The 26,222-nt window shown below is 43.0% G+C and overlaps 4 protein-coding genes across 5 annotated transcripts in view; 3 read left to right on the plus strand and 1 right to left on the minus strand.

The window, feature by feature from the left end:
• The window catches only part of LOC306796659 (RAS guanyl-releasing protein 2-like), a 32,624-nt gene extending 31,302 nt beyond the window's left edge, over positions 1-1,322 (minus strand). For both annotated transcript variants that reach the window (XM_079295714.1, XM_079295713.1), the window contains exon 1: positions 1,205-1,322. The gene's annotated coding sequence lies outside the window, so the exon portion shown is untranslated. The remainder of the gene's footprint in view (positions 1-1,204) is intronic.
• A 2,032-nt stretch (positions 1,323-3,354) lies between these two features.
• alpk1 (alpha-kinase 1) lies at positions 3,355-10,428 on the plus strand (the record flags this gene model as incomplete). The annotated part of the gene is made up of 13 exons (XM_079295912.1): positions 3,355-3,469; positions 3,810-3,964; positions 4,047-4,245; positions 4,465-4,524; positions 4,618-4,704; positions 4,788-4,864; positions 4,977-5,072; positions 5,161-5,265; positions 5,736-7,557; positions 8,148-8,295; positions 8,381-8,543; positions 9,222-9,408; positions 9,635-10,428. 13 exons carry the CDS (start codon positions 3,355-3,357, stop codon positions 9,826-9,828), a joined length of 3,408 nt encoding a protein of 1,135 aa, XP_079152038.1. The 3' UTR covers positions 9,829-10,428.
• Positions 10,429-10,726: 298 nt separating this feature from the next.
• LOC306796617 (ependymin-2-like) lies at positions 10,727-13,527 on the plus strand. Its single transcript, XM_079295648.1, has 6 exons — positions 10,727-10,843; positions 11,012-11,046; positions 11,156-11,290; positions 12,683-12,869; positions 12,965-13,052; positions 13,177-13,527. Exons 1-6 carry the CDS (start codon positions 10,777-10,779, stop codon positions 13,304-13,306), a joined length of 642 nt encoding a protein of 213 aa, XP_079151774.1. The 5' UTR covers positions 10,727-10,776; the 3' UTR covers positions 13,307-13,527.
• A 304-nt stretch (positions 13,528-13,831) lies between these two features.
• LOC306796851 (ependymin-like) lies at positions 13,832-14,677 on the plus strand (the record flags this gene model as incomplete). The annotated part of the gene is made up of 4 exons (XM_079295913.1): positions 13,832-13,925; positions 14,119-14,153; positions 14,303-14,437; positions 14,522-14,677. The coding sequence occupies exons 1-4, from the start codon at positions 13,859-13,861 to the stop codon at positions 14,675-14,677; spliced, it is 393 nt and encodes a 130-aa protein (XP_079152039.1). The 5' UTR covers positions 13,832-13,858.
• Between the last annotated feature and the right edge of the window lie 11,545 nt (positions 14,678-26,222).

The following is a 26,222-nucleotide window of genomic DNA, read 5'->3' on the forward strand; positions in this document are numbered from 1 at the left end:
GCAAGTGATGCTAAATATCAAGGGTGGCCGCTCCAGAGGCCTGAAGTAATTGCACTGCGGCAGTGGAGGAGAGAGAGGAGGAATAGAGATGCAGAGGCTTTTTAAAAAAAACTAAAATTCTTCTACTTGATTTTACCAGTGTGCTTGAAATCCTTTCTTTTTAAAGCTCGATATATCTTTCAAGTCAAGCACCACCTCACATACATACATCATATCACAGAGACCGTGGCTTACTTTGATGCAACTGCTGATCAAATAAGCTACGGTGTGATAAAATGGACTTCGGACGAATGGTTTTATTGATCGGTGCTTTGCTGACAGATTTGGCCATCACGTACATATGACGGCTGACGTTGACGGCTGCCACATTTGCATTCTCTGAATCAGATGCTGATCTGGATGAACAAGTGCACACAAAGTTTGTCCAGCATTCAAAATAGGAACTGTTAATCAGCAACATGCCAAAGTGACTTCTCTGCCTCCCGCAAGGATGCAACGGGCTGCAAAAACTGCAGCTGTTAAGACTTCCAGAGAGGCAGCCAGCTTACAAGTAAAATCCCACTGCTCTCACATCAAAACACGCGTGGATAAAGCAGGGGTGAAGTATAAGCAAGCACGTCACAGAGCAAGTAATCAGCAAGCCCCTGGCACTCAAAGATGCCTCCTAATCCCTGCCCTCTCCAGTGTCGAATCCTCATCAGCACACAGATCTGCCGGGGGTCTTGAAGGTTACTGCCATTTGATGGACACCTCAGCAAGGTATATCTTCCCTCTCCACCACTTGTCAGATAACTTTGCATGCCAACTGACTTTTGTTTACCATCATTCTCACCAGAGTCAAAGCAGGTTCGAGACCCTGCAGCTCCCTCAATCTAATTTTAGCAACAGGCGTTCCCCCCTCCTCTACTCTGCTCACTCAGTCATGCTGCTCTTCCTGAAAATAATTTGCAGTGACCCTAAATCCATTCCTTCAACTAGTAGGTTGACAGCTGTGACTAGTTGGTTGTTTGTTTTTAACACAGTGCACAGCCCATCCATGACTCCCTAATGAGTCAACATGATATTGTAACATTGCTGTGGCTGATCCAACACATTTGGACGCATACCAGGTGATCAAGGAGGGAAATGGAACAGGCGCACACTAAAATGTAGGTGAAGTGCGGACCAGACGAGAAAGAAAGCGTGCGTAAACTGACATTCTTACCTTCAGAGTTTGAAGAGTCCCATGGTCTGGGAGCCGAGGCGGCGGTGGTAACAGTTTGTGGAGTTGAGCACTGAGATGAGAAGCGTTACATCACCAGCAGCACCGAACTCAAAACGAGAGAGAGAGAGAGAGAGAGAGAGAGAGAGAGAGAGAGAGAGAGAGAGAGAGAGAGAGAGAGAGAGAGAGAGAGAGAGAGAGAGAGAGAGAGAGAGAGAGAGAGAGAGAGAGAGAGAGAGAGAGAGAGAGAGAGAGAGAGAGAGAGAGAGAGAGAGAGAGAGAGAGACGCCTATGAAGCCCAAGAACTCATCGGAACAGACGCACTCGGTCGGATCCCTCTTCGGACTTGACGCAGGCGACTCTCTGAAGGGGCTCTGCAGGTGTTTGCTCACGGCACATTAACCCTACAGTGCGCACAAGTCATCTCCCCGCGCTCCGAAATCAAGTTATACGCATGTGATGTACCAAGAGGCTGCCAGGCATCCAGGCATCAGGTCGCAGCTGGACGGCGCGCCAGCCCTCTGCTCATGTTCCAGCTGTGCGGCTCACAACCACACAGCGGAAGAGCCACAGTCCCGCCTATTGGTAGTAGCACAGCAACACCACGGCCTGCACATGCTTGTTGCGTACGAGCCGCTACGCGTCATTACCATAACCAGCTGTGTGTCCACAGTTCCAAGACCGTGCTGGCTTACACCCCACACCTTTCCAAGATCTTGACATTTTATCGGCAAGATAACACTTGTTTTTATTTCAGGAAACAGTGTTAATTAATAAACAAATACATATTCACAACACTACATGACAAGTAGGCTGGACGAGAGGAAAGTTGCATTGGTGTTTGATTAGGTTCATCAATTTCATTACACATTGATTACATATTGTATATATTGTACAGCAGCGGCAGCCTAGTAGCTCCCTTCATAACGTCACATGTTGCGTTCAAGTCATGCGGGATTAAATAGGTGATAACCCTAAACACCTAAAAGCATGGCCAAAATAATATAAAATATATTTTTACAACACATTGCTGATATGTGGAAAATGCAGTTAGTTTCAGAACCACATAATCTCACACATCAGAGTAAAAAGACTCGCGGAACGAGCTCGAGTTGTGATATGTCCGATGGCATGTAAAGGCAGCAGTGTGTAGTCCTGCCCGACCAGGAAGAAGAGGAGAACTTGAAGACACGGTCGGTGCTGTTATGAACATCGTGTTTCATCAAGCAGACATAGTAACAGAGAGAGTTTTGAAAAGTAAGCTTTCTGATGTCAGTGTTCAGTAGGGCAGGCTGCACTCGCTGTGTGGTATTCCTACATCTGAAATGTCCTAAACATCGTAGGTCACGTCATCCATAATATTGTGTTTTCTCTATGGTCACTTCAGTTCATATACCGACAATAACTTTTACAAATGTTTGTACATAACATCTTTATGATAAATATCAACATATTAACAGTTCATTGACTGATGGTTCACTGGTTGTCAAATGGACAGATTGAAACTCTGAAAGCACCGTTAAAAAAACAGATTGGTTTTCTTTTTGTCATATATTTTTTATGATTTATTGAGATTTGTATTCATGTATTGATTTTTTTTAAATATCATTATACTATGGTTTATTTTTTGCAACAACAAAGACACATACATGACAAACCGGTTAAGAACATATGGAATGCTGAAACAGAGATTAACTGTATATGTGCATGGATAACAAGGTGTGTGGTGAATAACTGTTGTAGGGAAGCTGCTGTGTGGGGTCCATTTGGGCATAAAAGTATTGAGGCATTAATGATATTTGTGGCAGCAGTAATAAAAAAAAAGCGGAACAAATGAGTAAGTGCATAAATAGGTGTCAATGAAGGGATGAATACATTTCAATAATTCCTGCATCAACAATACAATTGAAATAATCTTCTGAGCAGTTTCAGTGTTCTGTGTTTATTTGTTGTGTTTTATTCATTATTGATTGAAGCGTTCATGTTTTGAAATTTACAAGCAGACCTGATGGTGCCATCCTTCAACAGCAGCCTGGTCTTTCCGTGGGATTCCCCCTCTTTGAATCACTTTAATACAGGAATAGAGGTCAAGAGGCCAAGAACGGGGGTAATCCGTTCATCCCAGTCTACGGCTACAGCATCTGTTTACCAGAATGGACAGCCAGGAGGTGGGGGATCTACTGCGGGAGTGCCTCGGAGCAGTGGCAGCAGCTCAACAGTCGACCCAGCCCACCGAGGCAGAGAGGCTTCACTACTGCAGCTGCAGAGGTCAGACAGAAGATGGTGCCATTTGTTAAATCTTCATTTGGGCACGGGAGGAAGTCTGATTGGGATTTGTGTAAAGAGAACATTTATGTTTTAAGACATGGTTTGTGTTGAGAGTGAGGGACAACAGCATTCTTTACTCAATGGATCCAACATGGAGTTTGGGGTAAAAAGTTTCTAGTGTAGCTTTAAGTGATATTATTCTCTCCTGCAAAGTTTGCAAAAGTTGATCAAGTATTGTCAGTTTTATTAACACGTTTGGTTTCAAAGTTCTTAGGCCAGTTCATCTTTGCATTGCCACACACTTTAGTTGGATTTATGAAATTCCACCTATTTCCTGTAGACTCGCTGTGTGCGGAGCTGGCCTCTCTCCTGCAGGAGGCAATGGATATGAAATGGCCTTTTGTGCCAGAGAAGTGGCAGTACAAGGAGTCAGTCAGTGCCGACGACAAGACCAACCTCAGTGACCTCATCAGCAAGCACCTATCCCAGCTGCTGGTAATAATGACACGGCTAAGTGATGGTTTCCTCGTGGTTACTTAACGGAAATGACCTATGTTTATGTTTGCTGTGTTGCCAGGCCGTTCTGAAGGCTTCCATCGTGGCTCAGGAGGCACGCACGGCACTGGCGGCGGTCTTCTTAGTCGACCGCTTCCTCTACTGGACAGACGAGTCCAGCCGGCTGCTGAAGATCACCAAGCTGCTCCACAGACGCCACCCTGACACCCCTGTGGCCCCCCAGCTGGTCATCCGGCAGGCCAGGGTCTACTTTAACTCTGGTGCAGTGTGGTGGAGGGGAGCGCACTTCAATACGATTCTTAGTTTTATGGGGAGCCACTGGCTCTAAATAAATGTGAATGGATGCGTTCACACTTCATAAACCATCCTGATCCTTGTTTTGGGAAATAATATGCAAACTCATAAAATGAAAGTGAAAATCAGCATTACACAATCACCATGAAAGAGCTGGATAAACATTACAATCATCTTCCCTACAGGCAAACTACAGAAGGCAGAGTACATTCTGAGCAGTCTGATTAACAACAGCGGAGCCACCGGTGGGTGCTCTGACATTCATATTGCCTTTTAATGATCTGTTATCATGTTTCTTTCAAGCTAAATAAAAAGCAAATCTTTGCTTTCTTATACAGGTTGTTGGGTGTACCACTCCGACAGTGACAGGGCCCTTGTGCAGGCCGTTAGTGTTCAAGTACGTGGGATGATTTTGCAAAAGCTGGGTAAGTCTTTATTTCCTGAATGAAAGAAGAGGGTTTACTCCGCTGATACACTGATACCGTGGCTGTTTTCTGCTCCGTGTCAGGCCTGTGGCTTGAGGCTGCAGAGCTAATCTGGGCCTCTCTGGTTGGCTACTACGCACTTCCTCAACCTGATAAAAAGGTAGCCCAGATGCAACCTCATTATTGCCATCACAGTTGCCATATTATGAGCTTGTAAACATGCTCAACATCCACACAAACATCTTTGCTCTGCATGTCTGTACCTTTTATAGGGCATCGGAACCTCTCTTGGCATACTGGCCAACATATTGGTGTCCATGAATGACGGGGACTTCCACACTTTTAGGACTAATCCGGATATTGATTTGGTAAGTAATAATAATGTGTTTTTATTCATTTCAATATTGCACGCTTTGTGTAATTTCTTGTCTATGTCTGCCTGATTGTTTGGAGCAGTCTTTACTTGGTGACAGGAGTCATCGTCTCCTCTCAGCAGCCCACGCAGCAAAGATGGCGGTGGTGTACAGCCAGTACACTTCCCTCTATGTGTTGACCAATGTGGTAAGCCTTTCTACTGACGGGTCGTTGCCACGGCTCACTGTCACTGACATAAATCATAATAATAAAATGATGAAATCACTTCCAAAAGTTTTCTACAGTGGTGATGTCCCGATACTAGAAATTCAGTAGTCAAAAACAATAGCAGTGAAATTCCATGAATCTCGATACCCAATTCGATACCTGAGGTTTTTTTTCAAATTCATTATTAATCACTGATAATCCACCTCAAGATTCTCTCCAAAAACTAAATGTTACAAGATTACATTTGAACACATCACCATAATGTTATAATTTACCTTTGCCCAATACTCATTTTTACTGAATAGACTTAGAACGCATCGTTATTTCACTCGATGCAACCTCTGTTCATGTTGACTGTTAGCTCCGCTATTTAGCCAACCTGTCTTGCCGTGCTGCCTACTAACAATTAATACAATTTTAATTTTTATTCATTTTATTTTTCTCTTCAGGCAACTGAAGGGACCTGCTTGTTATCGTACACTTTCTCAGTGGAGTGCCCTGCCTCTCAACGACAGTCTTTCCTACTGCAGGCTAAAGAAGCATTTTCAATCGGCCTGCTCACCAAAGCAGAGGGCGAGCTGGTCACCAGCAGGCAGGAGCTTCACACCTTCCTGAAGGCTGCCTATTCCCTCACTGTCGCCCACAAATGGCTCGGCACTCCTCCGGAGGTTGTGGTAGAGGCAACTCAAGCTTGCCAAAAAGCTTTAGAAAATTTCTATGATTACTGCAATGCAGATACTCAAGACAGAGACGGCCTCTGTGCTGACATCATGCATCTGGTCGCCCAAGTCAAGCTACTGTTAGGAGTGGAGCCTTTCCTTAATTCAGACAAGGGCTCTTTTATCCCTGACAGCTCCAGAAACATCAAAGACACATTGGTCAGTTTCACTCTGAAAGGCTTCGCCAAGATGATGCAGAGATTCCAAAAGTATCATGCATCACTGTGTGAGACAGCCAACACAAACTGTAAGAGGACCAAGGACGTGATAGATGGGGCGAGGTTGTGTATAACTGCAATGGGGACAACCATTGGTACACTCAACACAGAATGTAGCACTGAGGCCTGCAAAGCGTCACCCAAAGGGGAGGAGCCACAACAGAAATACAGTTCAAAATCAACTGCTGTGCACCCACCTCAGAAGTCTGACCTGTGTACCACTCTAGGAAGCACAGATAACCTTGGTTCTTCATGGCAGAACTTCTCGCGGAGCAGTTCAGGGTCTCCTAGGCCCAGCAGCAGCAGCAGCAGCAGCAGCAGCAGCAGCAGCTTCACAGGAAGTAGGGCTGTTGAGCGTGAAGCAAATGCACGTAATCAGAGCTGTCTGACCACTGAGTTTGATGGTCGGTCAGACAGCATTCTTCATTTTGCTGATGAAAACGAGTCTGCAGTCAGTTCCCAAACTGTCAAGAGATATGTAATACCTGCCACTTCCTCTTCCAATGCTAGTGGTGATTCAGAGAAGTTTGAAGTGATACAAGCTGGAATAGAGACACTGGGCACTGAGGCGGGTTGGATGACTGGCGGCGTGGCGCCGAAACCACCAGCATCTGAGGGAGCAGCACAATCTTCATCCCAGCTAGTTTTCGGAACAACCTCCAGCTCGCTCAATGACAGTTTTGGTTCCCAGTCGTCATGGGAGAAAATTACAACTGACCTGAACTCTCCCACAATCAGAAAACCTCAGCCAAGCAGCCTATCAAAAGCAGGAACCAGCCAAAGCAGCAAGTCACCAGAGTCTAGGAGCTTCTTCCTCTTGGAAACCCTTGATTCAGAAACCAATGATTCAGCTCATGATCCCACACACAAAAACCAGACATCTGGAGGGGAATCCGGAGACTTGTTCAAGCCACGACCTCTGGAGAGCCTTAATGTTAACCCAAATATGCACACTGAAGTTGACTCAGTATCTGTAAAACCCGCTACCAAGAACTCTTCAGCAACCACAGTTCCCCAGTTTGCACCAGGACAGTGTGCTTCCACTGAAACCTCCACAGGGAGCTCATTTGAGATGCTGGAGGAGCATCAAAGTGGAGACCAACACAGTGAAGTCACTTCATCAGAAAACAAAATTGCCCCTCAAATGAAGAACCCCTTGTGCTACAGCTGCCTGAAGCACAGCACTGTAGCTGAAGTGGTCCCAGAGACTCCCTATTTGTTATCACAGCAGGATTACCAAGCCCTACTGGCTGGAGTTTGCCATGAATGTCTGTTGAAGAGACTTCATAGTGACAAAACACAATTCAAACTTAAGACACACAGAACTGCCCACAGTAAGTTTGAATTCCCAGAGTTGTTGAAATTTGTCTTCATCATCAGTACATCTTTTTAGCCGCACTAGCCGGATGGCGATGTCGGTCTGTCGGTCCACCACTTTGGTCCAGACTGAAATATCTCAACGATTGAAAGGGTTGCTTTGAATTGTCATGGATGTATTTGAATGACTTTGGTGACCGTGTGCTTCTGTCTCAATATTTTCTGAACTGAGCAAATAGTCCTTCGCATCAAAACCAGCACAAATGAGGTCAGTTAGCTCTGAGCGTTTTATATGGAGATATGTCGAGTTGTATTATATGTTGAGTTATTATTTTCCAACCAGCCACCATCAGCCCAACAGCTGGCGCTGGCCAAAGCGTGTTGGAGACCTGCACCATGGTGGAGAGACAGGCTTCCTATGTAGATATGAAGGGCTAAGCTGACAAAAACACGATTCTTATTTTCACATTATACAATAATGAAAACATAGTTGTGAATATTATATTCCATTTCTGCTAATAAAGCCTCCTAAATCGTGCACTCTGGACCTTGTGAATAAAACATTGATTGCAACTGCCTGCTAATCTCTGACTGTCATGTCTATTAGGTGCTCTTCATTTAAAGTTCTCCAAAGCCACAGGACTGTGGACAGCCAGGGAGACCTGTGCTTACATTGGGAAGCCGATGGGGAAGGAGGGAACGCAGAGAGCGGCAATATGGGTGCAGTTTTTACACCAGGAGGAAAGGTTAAGCAGGTATGCAGCCGCACATTCTAGGGACAACCTGAACCTGAACATAATGACTTCGAGTTTCCCTTTGTCTGTGTATCTATGTCCTTAGTTATGTGGGGAAAGACTACTTGAAGCCGAAGGAGATCCAGTTTCACCTGAAAGATGTGGAGAGACAGATGACAGCCCAGCACTATGTGACTGCGTTCAACAAGAGTCTGTACGACAAGGAAGTGATGGCTCAGATCTTCTTCATTCCCTCGGAAGCACTGTTGGTGAGGCCAGATCATGAAGAACACGGCAAACATAAAATACAAGTGTTAAGTTCCACTTCATTTGGGGAAGGTAAATGTATCAGATGTTGCATTAGTATTAAAAATGACATCATTCATAATTGCCACTTTAATAGGACCCCGTACAGAAATACATCATTTAGAGACAGCAGAGTGCAGAATAGCCTGCAGCAGCCTTGGATCTGTGTTGGTTGAAATTCAAATGTAATCCCAGTACAGCCTCCAGTTGTCAGTTTATAGCCAGACATATATACTCTCTACTCACTGTAGTGGAGACAATACTTATTAGTTATTCGTCTGTAATGCACTGTGAGCTGTTGAAGGGGGGAAATGGGAAATAATGATACAAATAATAGCTTAGTGGCAAGTATTGTCTCTGCACTCCCTTGAATGAACTAGCCCAAAAAGAAGAAATTGTATTATGGATTCAATTTACAATTCTGGCCTGAATACCTCCTTTTGAAATGATCCACAATGTTAAGACTACAACACTTGCCCTGGTGAGTACTCTGAGGAGTGACAGAACACTGAACACCACGTGTACTGTACATTTGGAGACATAGTAAAGCCGTTGGATTACAGGAGAAGATTATATTATACAGGTTGCAAACAAAGACGGGCTTTCAATGTTTCCCTCTTGTTTTCTGTAATCGTGAATAGATTCTGAATGGAGATCAGATTGCGGGCTGTGTAACGGTTGAGCCCTACATGCTTGGAGACTTTGTCAAACTGACCAACAACACTGGACAGAAGGACAAGCGTTTCCAGGCTACGGAATATGGCCTCGCCTTCGGACACTTTACCTACCTGCTCTCTGACTACCAGGAAGTTGTTGTAGACCTGCAAGGTGTGTGTGTGTGTGTGTGTGTGTGTGTGTGTGTGTGTGTGTGTGTGTGTGTGTGTGTGTGTGTGTGTGTGTGTGTGTAGGCGTGTGTGTGTGTGTGTGTGTGTGTGTGTGTGTGTGTCACTAAAATCACAGACTCCTGGTGTATTCTTAATATTGTCATTTAAAGGTATACATATATATGTTTGTTCTTAATTGTGAACGCATCATCAATGCATTTTTTTTACAGGGTGGGTGACAGCCAATGGCAAAGGGCTGACTTACCTCACTGACCCCCAGATTCACTCCACCAAGACCCCCAAAGGCCCCTCCAACTTCGCTGCCAGAGGCCTCAGGTACTTCCTGGAAGAGCAACATGGGCCAGAGTGCAATCACATTTGCCAGCTGCTCCAACTACCTCCAGTGCTGCCTCAGAAACGTTGAGGTGTTGCCGATGTTGAGTGTTTTCATGGGAGTGTTTGTATTCAGAATTAAATGATCAATCAAGGTACTCAAAGTATCAAAGTTTCCGATGATGTAACTATATTTTGAGATTCTGCTCTTTTCACCTTCAAACCTATCACACTGGTGCCTGAGAATAGGAACACAACCAGGTTCATGTAGCCAGTGTTAATGTATGATCAAATGTATTATGACCTTGTGATAGATACAGCAAAACCGCATGACGACTGCAGATTGCCTTTAGTGTATGACCTTAGCCTTACTGTGGAACTCAAATGCATGTGTAAATATGAAGAAATGGTCTCGTTATGTAGTATGTAGACGGATTGTAGGACAAGCAGGTGCTCTAATTGCAACAGTCACACACCTCCACATCATATGACCGTGATGTCATTCTTGGAGCTGTGAGCACCCTTGAGCATCCCTCTCCAGTCAGCTGAAAGTCCAGTTCTGGGTTTAAGAGCCTCCATCTGAACACAAACAACATTCTTTACCCCTGACCCACACTGTGCGCTGCATGACTTCGCAGTCACATGATCTTCATGAAATGAAAATATTATATTGAGATGTTGTGTATTTTTGCTTTCTGTGCTCAGCTAAATGTACTGTATCATGCAGAATATAAAATAAAATATTTACAGACATAATATGTCTCAACATGCACACAATCATTTGCAGGCCTACAATTGTCTCGTTAACCAGTTTATAGTTAACATAAAGTAGACGGCATTTACAGGGAGAGATTTATGGCCTTTTATCTAAATATGAGCGCGATGACAGCAGCTTTTCAGCCCTTGAGAGTTACAGGGTTAGAAATAAACCCTGGAAGCAGGACTTCCTCCTGGAGCCTCTGGTCGTATTTATAAGGAAGTGACTTTCCTGTCAAGTGCCAGAGTGTTTGTGGCTGCCTGGAGCGTGGAACCCTGAAGTATGATGCTCTTAGTCGTTTTAACATGTTTGCTGGCAGGCTGCCTGGCTCAGGAGCCTCACCCGTGCTGTAAGTACAGTAACAGATGTATCAGCTCTTATTTCTTAAGACATGTTATGCTTTCTCAATACTCAATGTTATCCAATGCTGAATTCGGCAGTGATCAGACTTGTAATGTTACTGTGTCAAATGTGTGCTTTTGTTCAATAATTGCACGCATCTTCTCCCATAACACAGCAAGTCCTCCTCTTCTGAGCGGAGACCTCTCTGTGGTGAGTGTTCAATTCTTTCTGAGTTGTATTGTGTAAGCTTCAAAAACCAGTACCTGACCTGAGCATGACTCAGCACATTTACAGTGTCACTCACGTGGTCTTTCTCCAGTCCACGCAGAATGAAAAGCTGTGGGTTTACGGAAGATTCCTGTACGATGCACTGGGACAACGGCTCCGGATCATGGAGATGGGCACTTACGAGAATAAGTCATTCACCTATGACGCGCTCCTGCTGTACAGAGAGGTGACCAGAGCGCTGACATCAGTCTCCTAAATATTTGTGTTGGAGTGAAGTCGCTCCTGATTGGAAGTGAAAAGTACAAGAAAAATCATTTTATTGAATTCGAAGCAGCAAGATCTACAGCTAGTGTACTCACAATCTAGACTCAATTTCTAAAATTTGAAGAAACTGAGGCATATAAAACCAAATTCTGATTGAATATGTTATTGTTTTTATTTCATTTCATTTGTTGCATGTTGTAAGCGCAGTAACTATATTTCTTTATCAATGGTCACACATTGTGACCCCAATTCCCCAAATACGCAGCTTGGTCAGTGCTTTAAATGAAGCTTGGAACTGTGACGCACTACGCACCCTCGAGCGTCGGGGTAGAGCGTGTCAGCGACGGCGTGTCGATGTACACTCGTTACATGCATCGTGTCTTTCCCAAACCAACTTCCGTCTTCAAAGGACGTTTCGGTTTAGACAACAAACCCGCTTAGTTCGGGTCAGGAAACAGGGCCTGGTTGGCGTAAACTTGACGAATTAACAACTCATGTGACTAAGTGACGAGTCACTTGACTACTGATGTGATTTATGATTGACGGGACAAAATGTCAACGTTCATTTTAGTTGTGCACGGGACATGAACGGCAGTCTACTGGGTCCCGTGTTTGTTTGACCCATCAACCATCGCTACCGGCCCTGTGTGGACTATTGCAGACTTACACTACAGCAGCTGCTCTTAGCGTGTAATAAGGACAACTATAATGCTGTTGTGGGAATTTACATTTTCATCTTTTAAGTTGCCATTACTATTTCAATAAAAGTTTGAAATTGCTTCCATACAATGGAGCAATGATAGGAGTTGTCATTTGCCAATTGTTGCTGTGCAGAAGTGCAGTGCGACTTTATTATGGGAGTACAAATTGTATGTGGACCTTGCAAATGATTTACATATGGAGTGGTCCTTCGGTCATCCACTCAATCTTAAATGTCAACATGTCAGAGTTCACAGGAACCATATTTTTCTGTCTGGGTCAAAATATGTAACATGTGAATATACAGATTGAAGTGCTTGAATAGTAATGTAACATGACAAGAGCATCATTTAGAGAAATTATAATATTTAATATCAACTTGTAGTGTAAACGGTAATGGTACTATGCTTCAAAATAGCATTAGAACTCCTCACTTTTTGTTCATAAATTCACGTGCAGAATCATTAGTTAGCTGAGGCAGCACAACCAGACAAGAAGGTTTGTGAGCATAACATATGATTCGATCACAGAACGTCATGTGCTGCAGTTCACCACATGCTAGTCCCTCCCTCTCACTCATCATGGATTTAAATGGTTTTCAATCTGAATTCAAATAAGCAATTCTCACCCGAATCCCACAACTTTCATCCACCAGAAAACCATGTATGAGATTAACGAACATGACCGCACGTGCAAGAAAAAGCCTCTGACGGCAGACTTCCACCCTATGGAAATCCCAAAAGATGCGTCTCTGCTGGGCCAATATGTTCTGGGCAGCTCGTCTGGACCTGGAGAAGGACTCCTGGTCAACACTTGGATGGGAGATCTGCCCGGCAAAGCAGGTTAGAGCGCATGTAATGCTATGAAAATGCCTGAACTGTCTATCCATCCGTCCCAGTCTAATAATACATTTGTTTTTTTATCTCTGACCTTACAGGAAAGTTCGTCACCACAGTCACTGAATTTGGTTGTTTTCCTATAAACACTGTGTACCACACTAGCCAGTATGGCTGGGTGGTGACAAGGTGAGTTAACATCAACACTGTAAAAATCACTCTAACGGGCAGGAAGGACATTGTGACTTTTGAAAATCAGAAGTGTTTGCATCGGGCCAAGCGGTCATTATGTCTCCGTCTTTCTGTTTACTAGCTTGTTCAACAACGTCGTTGGGATATCAGACCCCGGTCAGCTCAACCCTCCAGACTTCTGCCTGGATGAAGAGATGAGGGCTGATGAAGAGCAGACAGACTTTCTCAGCCTGTTCCTTAACAAGCGCTGAGGGCCTCCTTTAACTCATGATTTGAATCATATCTTTGTTATGTGGTATACATCACCTTTACTCTGCAAGAACATGTAATTCCAAGCATCTGCATCTCAGACATGACATCAATCTTTTTTCATATTGCCAATGGATTAAAAAGCTAACAAAAGATGCTGATGTGTGACCACATGTAATTTTTATGAATAATAAGCTTATGAAAATAAAAATAAAATGCATATATGTCACCTCTGTGTCTGTGTGTAATGCTAACATGCATCATTCAGCATTGTAATAGTGCGGCAAAAGTGAGGCATGACGACTTCATGCAATAAATTGCCAATTAATTAACATGACTATAACAATTGATAAATCAACATCCCCGCATATTTAAAAAGCACGTTGAAGTTGATTTGACATTTCCCTCGAAGTCAATGGTCAAAGGTATACAGATAACGTTTTCAGGGTTTTTTGGGAGCCTCCCCAGGTTTCTTTATAAGGACGCGAGCGCTGTCACGCAGCAGCATATTTACATCTGTGTGCAGAGGAAAGGTGTCTCTACCATCAGACAGCATGAGAGCCCTCGTCCTGTTTGTGTGCCTGTCAGTGGGCTGCCTAGCTCAGAGACCAAAGCCATGCAGTGAGTACATCAACACATGCTGAGTTCATTTGTAAATCTAGTTTGTCCTCTGAAAGATGATGCTAAATACTGATCGGGCTGTTCTGTTTTTGCTTCCTCATTTATGAGGAAATATCATGGCTATGTAGCAAGCTTACCACAGCTGTGATGTGAATGCCTCGTTTATAATAAAACACTGCATTCATTTTAACAGCATCCCCACCGCTGCTGACTGGAAGCCTCAGTGTGGTAAGTTTGCACCTCCTTACACAACTCAGATTGTATATTCACCATACTGGATTACTATACAAAATAAGTCTTGTTGGAGTGAGGTGGTCATATCCAAAGCATTGCTCACTGCAAAACTTTCAATTTGATTTTGCATGTGATTTTCCAAGGCCTCCCAAAGTGAGAAGTTGATGGCTTATGCCAAGTACAGCTATGATGCACTGGGAAAGCGCATCCGCCTCAGAGAGTTTGGATCTTACAACAATAAGACCTTCCACTTTGATGTGCTTTTACTCTTCAGAGAGGTAATGACAACATGGCATTGATATCTACGCTAGGAGATGTCGTGTGCAACACCAACTGCTGTATAATGCCATTCTGTCCTGCAGCGTATCATGTATAAGATCAACTACAAGAACCAAACATGTTGCAAGAAGCCACTGAGTGCAGACCCTCAGCAGCTCCTCCCGCCACGTTTCTGTGAGGGCGCTCAGCTGGAAGAAAGGCTTGATGAGGAAACAGAGACCTTCTTCAGTTTGTTTTAGAATATAATATCTTCAGAAATTGAGTGCACATATGACTCTTTGCACTGTATTGTCTCTTTTTTATGGCAGTCATTGGTGTAATCAATTAGAATTTATACATTTGTTGCGGGTTTGAAACTCTTTTGGGAGTTGGCAGTCTGGACCTTGCTGCAAAATGCCTGATTTTGTTCACTGACATATAAGTAAGATAAGTGAGTCGAAGACTCAACCACAAATCAAAGTTTATAGACTTAACTTTAATTCAATCAATATGTTTTACTGTTTTGTGACTGTAATTTATGATTATTGTCATTGTTGATTCATCTGGGATTGACTTCAATTAATCCATTGAAGGTTTAGCTTTAAACTAGAAAATAGTGAAGAACCCTCTGGATTGATTTGAGGAATATTACATGACCTGTTCAAAAACCGAAATGAAAATATTTGAAACCCGATAGGGTTGACTTTCATATTTTCTGATCCAGAACATTACATGCTCTTGAGAGTATGTCAGCATAAGGAAAAATAAATATTTCAATGAACGTTAATCCAACTACAATTTTTGATGTTTTGGCAATTTGAATGAGACAATTATGAATTATTTTATGATATGCATTCATTTTTTTATAACTGCACAATAGATTGTAAATCATTATTAAACACTTTAATCGTGCACATATGGGATTGAAACTGTCAAATGAGCGAGATGTTGTGCCGGTGCTGTTGTCACTTAAAATACATTGAAAGAGAACTTATCCGTACTTTGTGTTACTCGTGTGACTCTCTTGTTTCCCACAATTCCTCGACGAGGTTTTTAAAAGCAATACACCCATGCAAACACAAGAGGGAAGTATTGAGCTTAAATTCCCTAACAGGTACTTCATGAGTTTACCTGCAATTTAAAATAGTATATGTTCATACAGTTATTCATCATTCCAACGATACAATAACACAGTGATGACCGTGTACATGGTTATACAAATTCTGACTGAAATTGGTGAAAGTTTCCTCAGCATCACTGCATTTTTATTCTTTTCCATGTCGTCTTGCCAGTGAAATACCTTGTACAAGCTCCATTGTTAACTGGAGATAATTATGGATATTATGTCTGTTTTTGTCAACTTTCTCCATTAATATAGAAACTGGTCAGTGGTTAAAAATGTATGTGTCATTCAGAAGAAAATGTAATTTTATTGAAATATTTCACACAGTATTAATGGCCATACGTCTTTTATGGCAGTTTACAGGATGTGTTCACGGTTAACTTCAAGATCTTACATGTAGCCTATTGTTAGATAGAGAATCACCATTCATCAGATAAACAGAAGTTAAGTTGAACTTCTATATTTCAGAGCTCAGTTTTCTTTTTTTCCCCCTCCTTGTGGAAGACTCTATGATCTCTTAACAATGGTTAACTAGCTTAAAGCTAGATCCTAAAAAGCTTCTCGCAAATACTGTCGCATAACTTCTACAGACACTCGCAACTCCCAGAAATCTTCTTGCTGCATCTATATTTATGTAGATCTTCTCAGACAACGTTCAGACGAATCAGACTGGGCATGTGCGCATATAGTGCTGATCTCAGAGGCAATGCATAACGGAATAAAATGACTTCACCCCATTGTAGCGTCATGTAGATCTGTGCTGTTTGGGCACAATTCACTTCTTTTTTTGGTTTATTTTTTTGCAGAGTGGTATCCAAGAATAGCAATGTTTTTTTCCCCTCAATTTTTCATCCTTCAATGTTTTTTGTTTAATGATCATCACATCTTTACTGCCAGCATATATATTTCACTAACAAGGACCACGGCAATAACAGTATGAGTTTCGAGAGGTTTATTGCATCGTGGAATGATTGTTAGATTCAAGAAGCGGAAGGGGTCGAGATATGAATATATATATGGTAGGGGTAGAGGGATGTGGGGTAGGGATGAAGAGATGTGGGGTAGGGGTCGAGGGATGAAGAGATGTGGGGTAGAGGGATGTGGGGTAGGGATGAAGAGATGTAAGGAAGAAGAAACGAGGAGGGTTTGTAGAAAGGAGGTTAGGCGATCGATGGGGGACCGTTGATGTCCGGCGGCTGGCGGGAATGGAGACTGTAGGGTGGGGACCGTCTCTTCGGAAGCTCCGGCGGTGCTGAGTCCCCTGTATTCCTGCAAAAGAAAGAGCGAGCGAGAGCGAGAAGAGTTTGTTGTACTGTTGTACTGTTCTGGGCGTGGCCCTGTTCCTGAACTAAGTTTATAATACTACATATAAGTATATATGCTCATACTCATCTTTTAGTCCAGCGTGAAAGGTAGCGGCTCAGGAGGTGGAGTGAGAGAGAGGAAAATAAAAACAACGGTAAGACAAATAATATTGTATTCATTGAATCAAAGACACTAAATTATTCATATGGTAAGTAAGACGGACAAATAAACTTTGAATGACTGAAAATGAATGAAATGAATTATGAACAAATAGACGTAGCATACACTTTGTAGGTATGTTACATAGTATTACTTTTTTTTATATTGTAGACTATTCTAGGTCACTTTCTCAACAAAACAGAAGCTCCTACTTACTTCCCGCCAAAGGGAACACACTGTCAGCCAGTCCCATCGTAGAGTCAATCCGAGTCGCTCTCTTCGGACCACCTCGGCCTCTTCGCAGCAGCCTCCTCCTCCTCCTCCTCGTCGCTCTCTTCCCTGCGTCGTTTTGTGGAGCAGTCCTCAAGTCCGACGACATCGAACTCAGGGTCCTCCTCCTCCTCAGGTAGCCCATACCTGTACCTGTCAATAATACACTCAAAAGCAGCATTAAAAGCGTCACCATCATATGGGTCAGCGTTAGGGAAATCAGGGTCAGCGTGAATCAAAGATAGTAAATGATAAATATATTTTGATGCTCATACCAACCTTTTTTGTCCACGGTGAACAGCAGCAGCTCAGGTGGTTGAGTATTGTAAAAGTTAATTATGAGACAGAATGGTTAATAAAACAATATTTCAATTGTAAAACAAACATACTAAAGGCATAAACAGATGAACATAATACATTGAGCTATTTCTAACTTTGCCTTTACATTATAGATGCTAAATCAGAAGCTCTGACTCACCTTTTTTGTCCACGGTGATGGAGTAAGAGAGGGAACAATAAATCATCGTAAGTAAGACGGACAAATAATCTTTGAATGACCAAATAAGAAATGAATTGTGGACAAATAGACGTAGCATACACTTTGTAGGTATGTTACATAGTATTACTTTGTTTTTATATTGTAGACTATTCTAGGTCACATTCTCAACAAAACAGAAGCTCCTACTTACTTTTTCCGGCCAAAGGGAACACAAACATGGTTAGTAACAGAAATGATCTTTGAATTATTGAATTAAGAATTTAATATATTTTAAATGTTACTGTACCTTTTTGGGCAATATTATTAAGGCAATTTTAACCCGCAGACTTTAACCAAACTGTCTTTGGGGAGTTTCCCTGGTCCCGTTTTCATGAGGTTTGCTGGATGTTCTGTATAGGTGCTGTGACAAGAAATATTGTGCTCATTGGAACACCGATCAAGCTAAAGTTTCCTTGTCAGACTCAAAGGCCGGCCCTCAAGAATAAAGAAAGGTTGAGCTGTGACAAAATGGAGATACTACAGAAAAGCCCCAGTGCAAGTCGCTACATGGGTTTTCTCCAGCCTTGAAGACGCAAAGGCCAGCACTCAGGATGAAATAAAGGTTGATTGATCCAGTGTGCAGATATGAGGCCCTCTGGGTTAAAGTGGGTCAATCCAACGGCCCCAGTGCAAGGCGCTACATGGGGTGTCATCAGCCCTGCCAGATGCAAAGGCTACCATGAGGACCACTGGTCCTGCTTCGATGTGGACTCAGTGGTTGCTCCGATGACGTTTCCGGGAGGATTGATCCATCCAGCATGCATAAACGAGTAGATACTATAGAAAAGCCCCAGTGAAGACACTACATGGGGTGTCACTAGCTCAGCCAGACTCAAAGGCCGGCCCTCAAGAATAAAGAAAGGTTGATCTGTGAAAAAATGAAGAGATACTCCAGAAAAGCCCCAGTGCAAGACGCTACATGGGGTGTCACTAGCTCAGCCAGACTCAAAGGCCGGCCCTCAAGAATAAAGAAAGGTTGAGCTGTGAAAAAATGAAGAGATACTCCAGAAAAGCCCCAGTGCAAGACGCTACATGGGGTGTCACTAGCTCAGCCAGACTCAAAGGCCGGCCCTCAAGAATAAAGAAAGGTTGAGCTGTGAAAAAATGAAGAGATACTCCAGAAAAGCCCCAGTGCAAGACGCTACATGGGGTGTCACTAGCTCAGCCAGACTCAAAGGCCGGCCCTCAAGAATAAAGAAAGGATTGTCAGCCCGTCCCATCGTCGACTCAAACCAAGTCGCTGTCTTAGGACCGCCTCGGTCTCTTCATAGCAGCCTCCTGCTCGTCGTCGCGCTCTTCCCTGCGTCGCTTTGTGGAGGAGCCGAGGCCAGAAGTTAAGGAAACTGCTGCATCCGTGAGCTCTTCTGAAGAATCTTCCAAGACGTCTTCAACAACACAATACAAATACCCGTACCTCTCCAAATTACGATCAAAAGCAGCTTCGAAAGCATCATAATCAAAATAAAGACGGTAAACATGATATAAAACAGCAGAGGTGGGAGCAGAGATGGGATCAGGGCGGTGAACAAGGTAGTGAGAAAGGTAGCAACGAACAAAGCCTTGTTGTCCCTCCATCACAAAGTGTGATGGAGGGAATTGCAGCTCACCCTCAGCCTCCTGAAGCCCGTCCACAAGAGCCGCACCAACGCCAACCTCCTCGTCCTCGGAATCAATAACGATCGGGTCGTCGGGCAAAAGGGCGGCATCAGGGCGGACTGAGGTAGGAAGAAAAACATTTATTTAAAAAAAGGTCACATCCACAAGCCACCAACTAACACAAAGCCACCGCTAGTCTGATTCAAAAGGCAACTATTTCAGTATTTATCAGGAGCAAATTATGAAAATGCTATTTCCATGTGAGACCATAGCATCTGTTTCTTCACTTAAAGAACATGTTGACTGGGGTGCTGTGCAATAAACACATGTTAAATTGTGATGAATGGATCCAAATCATATCCATTTGTTATCGTTTGTTTAAAGAGCACAGTAGCAGTAATGAAGGACTAAAGAGCTAAAGTGATGTGGAGTTGTATTCAGACAGATTTAGTTATTTGGCATACAGTACTTCTGTCTACTTGGCTCATAACAACATTGATCCGTTGGTGCATTTTAATGAATATCTTGAAGCTAGCTCTCAAATGGTCCTTCTTTTAGCTATATCTTGCCATGGTGCTAGGAAGAGTTCTAGTTCTAAAATGGTGGAGGCGCCATTTTGTTTCAGAGATTGTCAACACAAAAATCAACGATTTGATCCCCTCAAACAAAAATAACGGTGTTTTCATGTCCCTACACATGTGTTAACACATTCCACACCTATTTCGAAGAAGAAAGTCCAGTCTTAACATATAATTATTGTTTAACACCAGAAACTGTGAGTGGCCTCAAAATCTGAGTTTTTCTAATTGCTAGCTTAAATTTTGAACATTCTTTAGCTTAATATTCAACAATTTAACGTAATTAAACGCACGTTTTGTGCTGAAATGACCTTTTATGGAGTCAAGGAACATTAATAAACACATTTCGCATGAAATAAAAAAAAATTATTAAATTAAATAAAAAAAAAAAAAAATGTACCTGAAGGTCTGAAGATGCGCACAGGGCTGCACACCGGGGGTCCACGGGAAGCCATGAGATCCAACAGGTATTGTTTGCTGTAGGTATTCTGAGAGCTCGATATTTTAGATGCTGCAGGTAAACTTGTTAGGTTGAAGTGCAACTCAGAAAGGCAATTTTCCGATGACGTCACTAGTGTGTGGCCACGCCCCCTCCACTCACGCAGGCATGCGTGTGTTGTTTTATATGCTGCTAGAATATCGTGAGTGTAATAAACGTTTAGATTATCATTTGTGCTGTAGACTTAGACTGCCGGGGCACTTCCTAGGATACACTGACCTCCTCTCTTCTCTTCTCTCTCTCTCCTTCTGTATGAATTCATGTCCCATTAATGCACATTACTAACTTTGCTATACCATGTCGAAAGAAGTCATAATATAGTATTTTGAAAAAGTCAAAGTATAGTATGTCGAAAAAAGTTATTTAAAAGTCATAGTTTAGGATATCATAAAAACGTCATGTCGAAAAAAAGCATGAAAAAGTAATGGTATATCATGTTGAGAAAGTAATAAAAAAGTCATACTATTTTTGCTTAAAGTCATAGTATAGCATTTCACAATATAGTATAGTAAATAAAAAAACAGAACAAAACGATCATGAAAAGTAATAGTATAGTATGTTGAAAAAAGCTAAAGTATATCATGTTGGAAAAATCATAAAAATGGCACAGGATAGTATTTCTAAAAAAAGCCAGGAAACCATAAAATAGTCAAAAAAAAATAAAGGTAAGCTATAGTAGGTTCACAAATATATAATTCTGCACTTCTAGGAAGCCATGTTTGATTTGTCTGTGCATTGAGGAGAGAAGAGGCTGCAAGGAGAGGTTGTAAAAACGTGAATAGCTTTATGTAGCAGGTAGAGCCTCCATATTTTCAACATTGGCAACAAGTTCATTCATAGATACTTTATTAATCCCACAGGGAGACATTGTTTTGGCTACAGCAGCATTTATACATACAGGTAAGCAATACAAATAGCAGAGTAAAAAATATATTTAAATATGAAATATAAAAATGCACATACACAATAAAATAGAATAATATCAAATGAACTAAATAATAGTGCAAAGATTTAACCAAACAAACAGACAACAGTGTACCGTGTTATAGTTGTGAGATTGATTTGGCCAGAGGTGATTTATGTAAAGTCTTATTGCAGAATCAGCACATTAATAATCTAGACCCAGCAGGCAGCAGCAGTACAAAGAAGAAGAAGAAGAAGAAGAAGAAGAAGAAGAAGAAGAAGAAGAAGAAGAAGAAGAAGAAGAAGAAGAAGAAGAAGTTGGGCTTTTGATTCAGCACAATGTTTTTGAAATAAATAGAGATTATAGAAGTGAACAAGTGTGTGTGTGCTGTCCTCCTTCAGCCAGAGAAGAGTTCCAGCAGCAGCACGACTTTGATGAAGTTGAGTTGTTTCTTTGTTTGATATTCATAAGGCTTCATGAAACTCCTTTTAAGGGTTATAAAGAATTAAAAGTGGTGGAAATAATGTTTTATAAGTTCAGCGTTCATGATGCTTTATACCTCAATGTGTGTGTGTGTGTGTGTGTGTGTGTGTGTGTTTGTGTTTGTGTGTGTGTGTGTGTGCGTGCGTGCGTGCGTGCGTGCGTGCGTGCGTGCGTGTGTGCGTGCGTGTGTGTGTTGGGAGAGGGTTGTTGTTTTACTCCTTGACGTTTCTGGGATACATTTTCTGCAGCAGAACAGTTTTAAAACAATCTCCTTGTCTGTTGAGTTTTGCCATTTTGCAATGTATCTTGACACATTTGCCAAAGGAATATCTGTTGTTTACACCAGCTAACTGCCGCCTGCGGAGGCAGAGTCAGAAAAATACTGGTGAAATGGTGACGAGATGGCAACATCAGTGAGATTAGTAAACCAAGCGGCTTTCTGCAGCCGCACACAAACAGACTTACTCAACTGAAGGCAGACATCTTTTCTTTTTTTCTTTCTGCCTGCTGCATTTTATCCTCAACGTTGGATAAAATGCAAAGCGGATGATAAGGCTACTCGGATTGTTCGCCCTTGCTTCCTGTTTTCCTGTCTGTCCCCATCAACATGGTGTCATTACAAACTTGCAAAAAAAGGAATGGCAAGGAGAAAATAAACACGACAATAAAGGTCACAGTGAAGATACAAAATGGCGCAGATATTGTTGCAGTCATCATACACTTGTTACAAACTATTGATTTCTTTTTTGGCACGGTTCTGAGAAAATGTTTGCAGTAATACAATCGATTACATACAGGGGTGTCACTCATAATATAGGTCGTTATTCCGTCCTCCTCAACAAGAAAGTACAGCTCACAAAAAAGCGTCCTGACCTGTCATGCTCTCTTATCAACACAGACTTACAATAGGGTTTAAAACGGAAAAGAAATAAAGTTATAGCTTGTGACTGCTGAGCCCTCTGGGGATTTGATGGGAGACCTGACAAGCGGTGACAAACTCCTAGGACTGTCCATGAAGGTGTTGGGGTGAGCATTAAGCAGGCAGAGCCCCCAATTTAGAGGTTAGAATATTATGTGCCACTGCTTTGGGCAATCATGTTGCGCTGCAGCCCCGCTACCATTGCAATCAATCACAGTTTATGGTAATGACTCAGAAGGAAATCTTTGACACCTATGCATCCGGAACACGGCGTCAGCAGGCATTTTCTCCGCCGACGCCTCAGTTCGTTACACACTTTGCTCGTCAGAGAATTCTGGAGCGACGTGTGTGATTGTGAGAGAAGATATAAATCTGAGGCAGACGACAGAACACAGATGACCTTTCTGAACAAAATGCGAGCTGACCTTAGTGTGCGAATGCAAATGGGAGCAATGACTGATACAGTTTCAAAGGGCGGTTGTGGCCTCAGATGGAGAGTATCTTAGCCTGCAGGAATTCACTGATACATATTCAGATACATGCCTCAAGTATCCTGCGATGGAAATATAATCAATCTTTTTTGTTTTTTTTAATAATTCGACTGTCTTAATCACCACGGTCATTATCGTGCTACCTACTGCCACCCACTGGCACGGAAGAGTATTTAATTACGTAGCCAGCTACTATGTTGCAGGCCTAGACGCTCAACCATGGCCTTCTTCAAACCCAGCACACGGTCTAAACACTCGGCTTTCCTCCACCAGATAAAATAAATAAATAGAATCAATAGATTAAACAGTATCCTCCTTGCCACACATCCCGTTAGTCCCCGCCATCGTTACAAACCTCCATGACCACATCACACTTGACGAAGCACGTAAACCTTCCTCTGCGATCTACGAAACGCATTCCATTGTCATAGTAGCCATGTTTTGGGGTATGAATGGTCCATTCAAACCATTGCCATCCACTCGGAATATAGCGCCTAAACGGCTGCCCCTCACTTTGGACCTCCTCACCTGCGGCATCCTCACCCTCAGCTCAGGTCATCCGTCTCCCTTCATGGACAAAGCATTAAAGTCCACGTTCTTGCCAGCTTCTTTCGCTGCTCCGAGTTCACCGCCTTGAACTCTATCCGTCCCGACATGCCACCGTGTAAGACATCACATCCATCCTCCCGACACAGTCGTCTATCACCTCAAATACCGCAAGACCAACCAATACGGTCCACCTCAACCATCTACCCTTTCCGACCAGACTCATACTCGAGTCCGTACCAACCCATCCGCGACTACTTAAGCTCAAATTTCAGCCAGCCGAACTCCCCGCAAGATCCCTGTTGCGGTCTCGGGCTCAGCACCACTTTCGCCATATCTTGGCCCGATCCAGAATACCCCCCGAGTTTACTCGGGGCCACCTCCATCGCTTCAAGCCAAGGAATTTCCGACCACACCCTCAAGATACGTGATTGTTGCTCTTCCCCCGCCTACCTCTCATAAGTTTGTTCCAACCCGAACGACTCCAGAAACTGCCATCGGCATCAGTCTTCATGGAGCTATCTTTGGGGACTCTGCTGTCTGTTGTCTTTTTAATTAACTGTTGATGAAAGCACAGACAACACGGATACAGAGCATCTATCCATGTTTATCAGACCTGACTCTCAGTGAGCAGCTCTTGGATGTAGCTGCCATGCACAGGACGACGACAGGGAGGAACATTAGTGATGCAGAGAGGTGACACAAACAGCTTTGAACAAAGTTAATGTAATAACTTGTGTTTGATATTTGTCTTTGATATTTTCTTTAATAGTTTGATCTTTGATAGAGTCATGTGGGTTTCTTAACCCTCAATTAAAATGATTTATGTTATAATAACAGAAATGTGTTTAAATATCATTTTTCATTGATATAACTGCATGTACAATATATGTTAGGGAGAAGTTAGTTATACAGTCTTACAGTTACAACCGGCCCTTTGAGGGTGATCGTGATGCTGATGTGGCCCAGAGTGAAAATGAGTTTGACACCCCTGCTCTACCTCGACCCCTACCCCTCGACCCTTCATCCCTCTACCTCGACCCCTACCCCTCATCCCTCTACCTCGACCCCTACCCCTTGACCCTTCATCCCTCTACCTCGACCCCTACCCTACATCCCTTCATCCCTCTACCTCGACCCTTACCCTACATCCCTCTACCTCGACCCCTACCCTACATCCCTTCATCCCTCTACCTCGACCCCTACCCTACATCCCTTCATCCCTCTACCTCGACCCTTACCCTACATCCCTCTACCTCGACCCCTACCCCTTGACCCTTCATCCCTCTACCTCGACCCCTACCCTACATCCCTTCATCCCTCTACCTCGACCCCTACCCTACATGCCTTCATCCCTCTACCTCGACCCCTACCCTACATCCCTCTACCTCGACTCCTACCCCTCATCCCTACCCTACATCCCTTCATCCATCTACCTCGACCCCTACCCTACATCCCTTCATCCCTCGACCCCTACCCTACATCCCTTCATCCCTCTACCTCGACCCCTACCCTACATCCCTCTACCTCGACTCCTACCCCACATCCCTACCCCCACATCCCATCATCCCTCTACCCTACTCCCCTTCATCCCTCTACCCCTACCCTATATCTATTTCATCCCTCGACCCCTTCCGCTTCTTGAATCTAACAATCTTTCCACTATGCAATAAACCTCTCAAAACTCATACTGTTATTGGCGTGGTCCTTGTTAGTGAAGTCATGTTTAGCAAAGATATATTTAAGTCATATTTTAAACCTGTAACAGAAAGTCACAGCAGCAGTAGTAGGCCTAGTCTAATATAAAATGACACATTGTTTGTTATGTTTGTGTTGTTCCTGTATGCACTGTGTTATCTATATGGTTCAAATATAAAATATTTTGAAGATGAAAATGAGTCAAGATGTTTAAATGGCCGGAAAGGACATGTATCAACTATGTACTGCCACCATGAATTATGTAAATAATAAGATTCAAAGGTTTGATTTGTCAGTTGTTCATACATACAATAGGAGTAATATTTGTTATATGTATTTGTAATATAAATGGATACTGGTCAATGTTTCGGTTCTGCAATTTCTCACTATATAAAACGAAATGTTCACAAAGGTTCGTTTGGTTGACTGCACTTGCAGACCATTGTTGCATTCATACCTCTCCCCATCCCTTTTTTTGCTGCATTGAATACAGAGAAACTGGCGATTGTTGTGTGTGTGTGTGTGTGTGTGTGTGCGTGTGTGTGTGTGTGTGTGTGTAGGTGTGTGAGCAAAAGGGGGGGGGGGGTAACGAGGGAACAGCTCAGCGACGCGTGACGTAGTTAGGACGTGGTGACGTCTCTCATGCGTGCGACCCAAAATGGCGGTTAGCCAACAGGGGACCCGGCGTCTACATGT

This window comes from Melanostigma gelatinosum, assembly GCF_949748355.1.
Source record: "Melanostigma gelatinosum genome assembly, chromosome: 23".
NCBI lineage: Eukaryota > Metazoa > Chordata > Actinopteri > Perciformes > Zoarcidae > Melanostigma > Melanostigma gelatinosum.

Coding starts and splice junctions, on each gene's coding strand:
- LOC306796617 (XM_079295648.1), top strand. CDS start 10,777: ATGATGCTCTTAGTCGTTTTAACATGTTTGCTGGCAGGCTGCCTGGCT. Junction 10,844..11,011: donor TCAGGAGCCTCACCCGTGCT/GTAAGTACAGTA, acceptor CCCATAACACAG/CAAGTCCTCCTCTTCTGAGC. Junction 11,047..11,155: donor TGAGCGGAGACCTCTCTGTG/GTGAGTGTTCAA, acceptor GTCTTTCTCCAG/TCCACGCAGAATGAAAAGCT.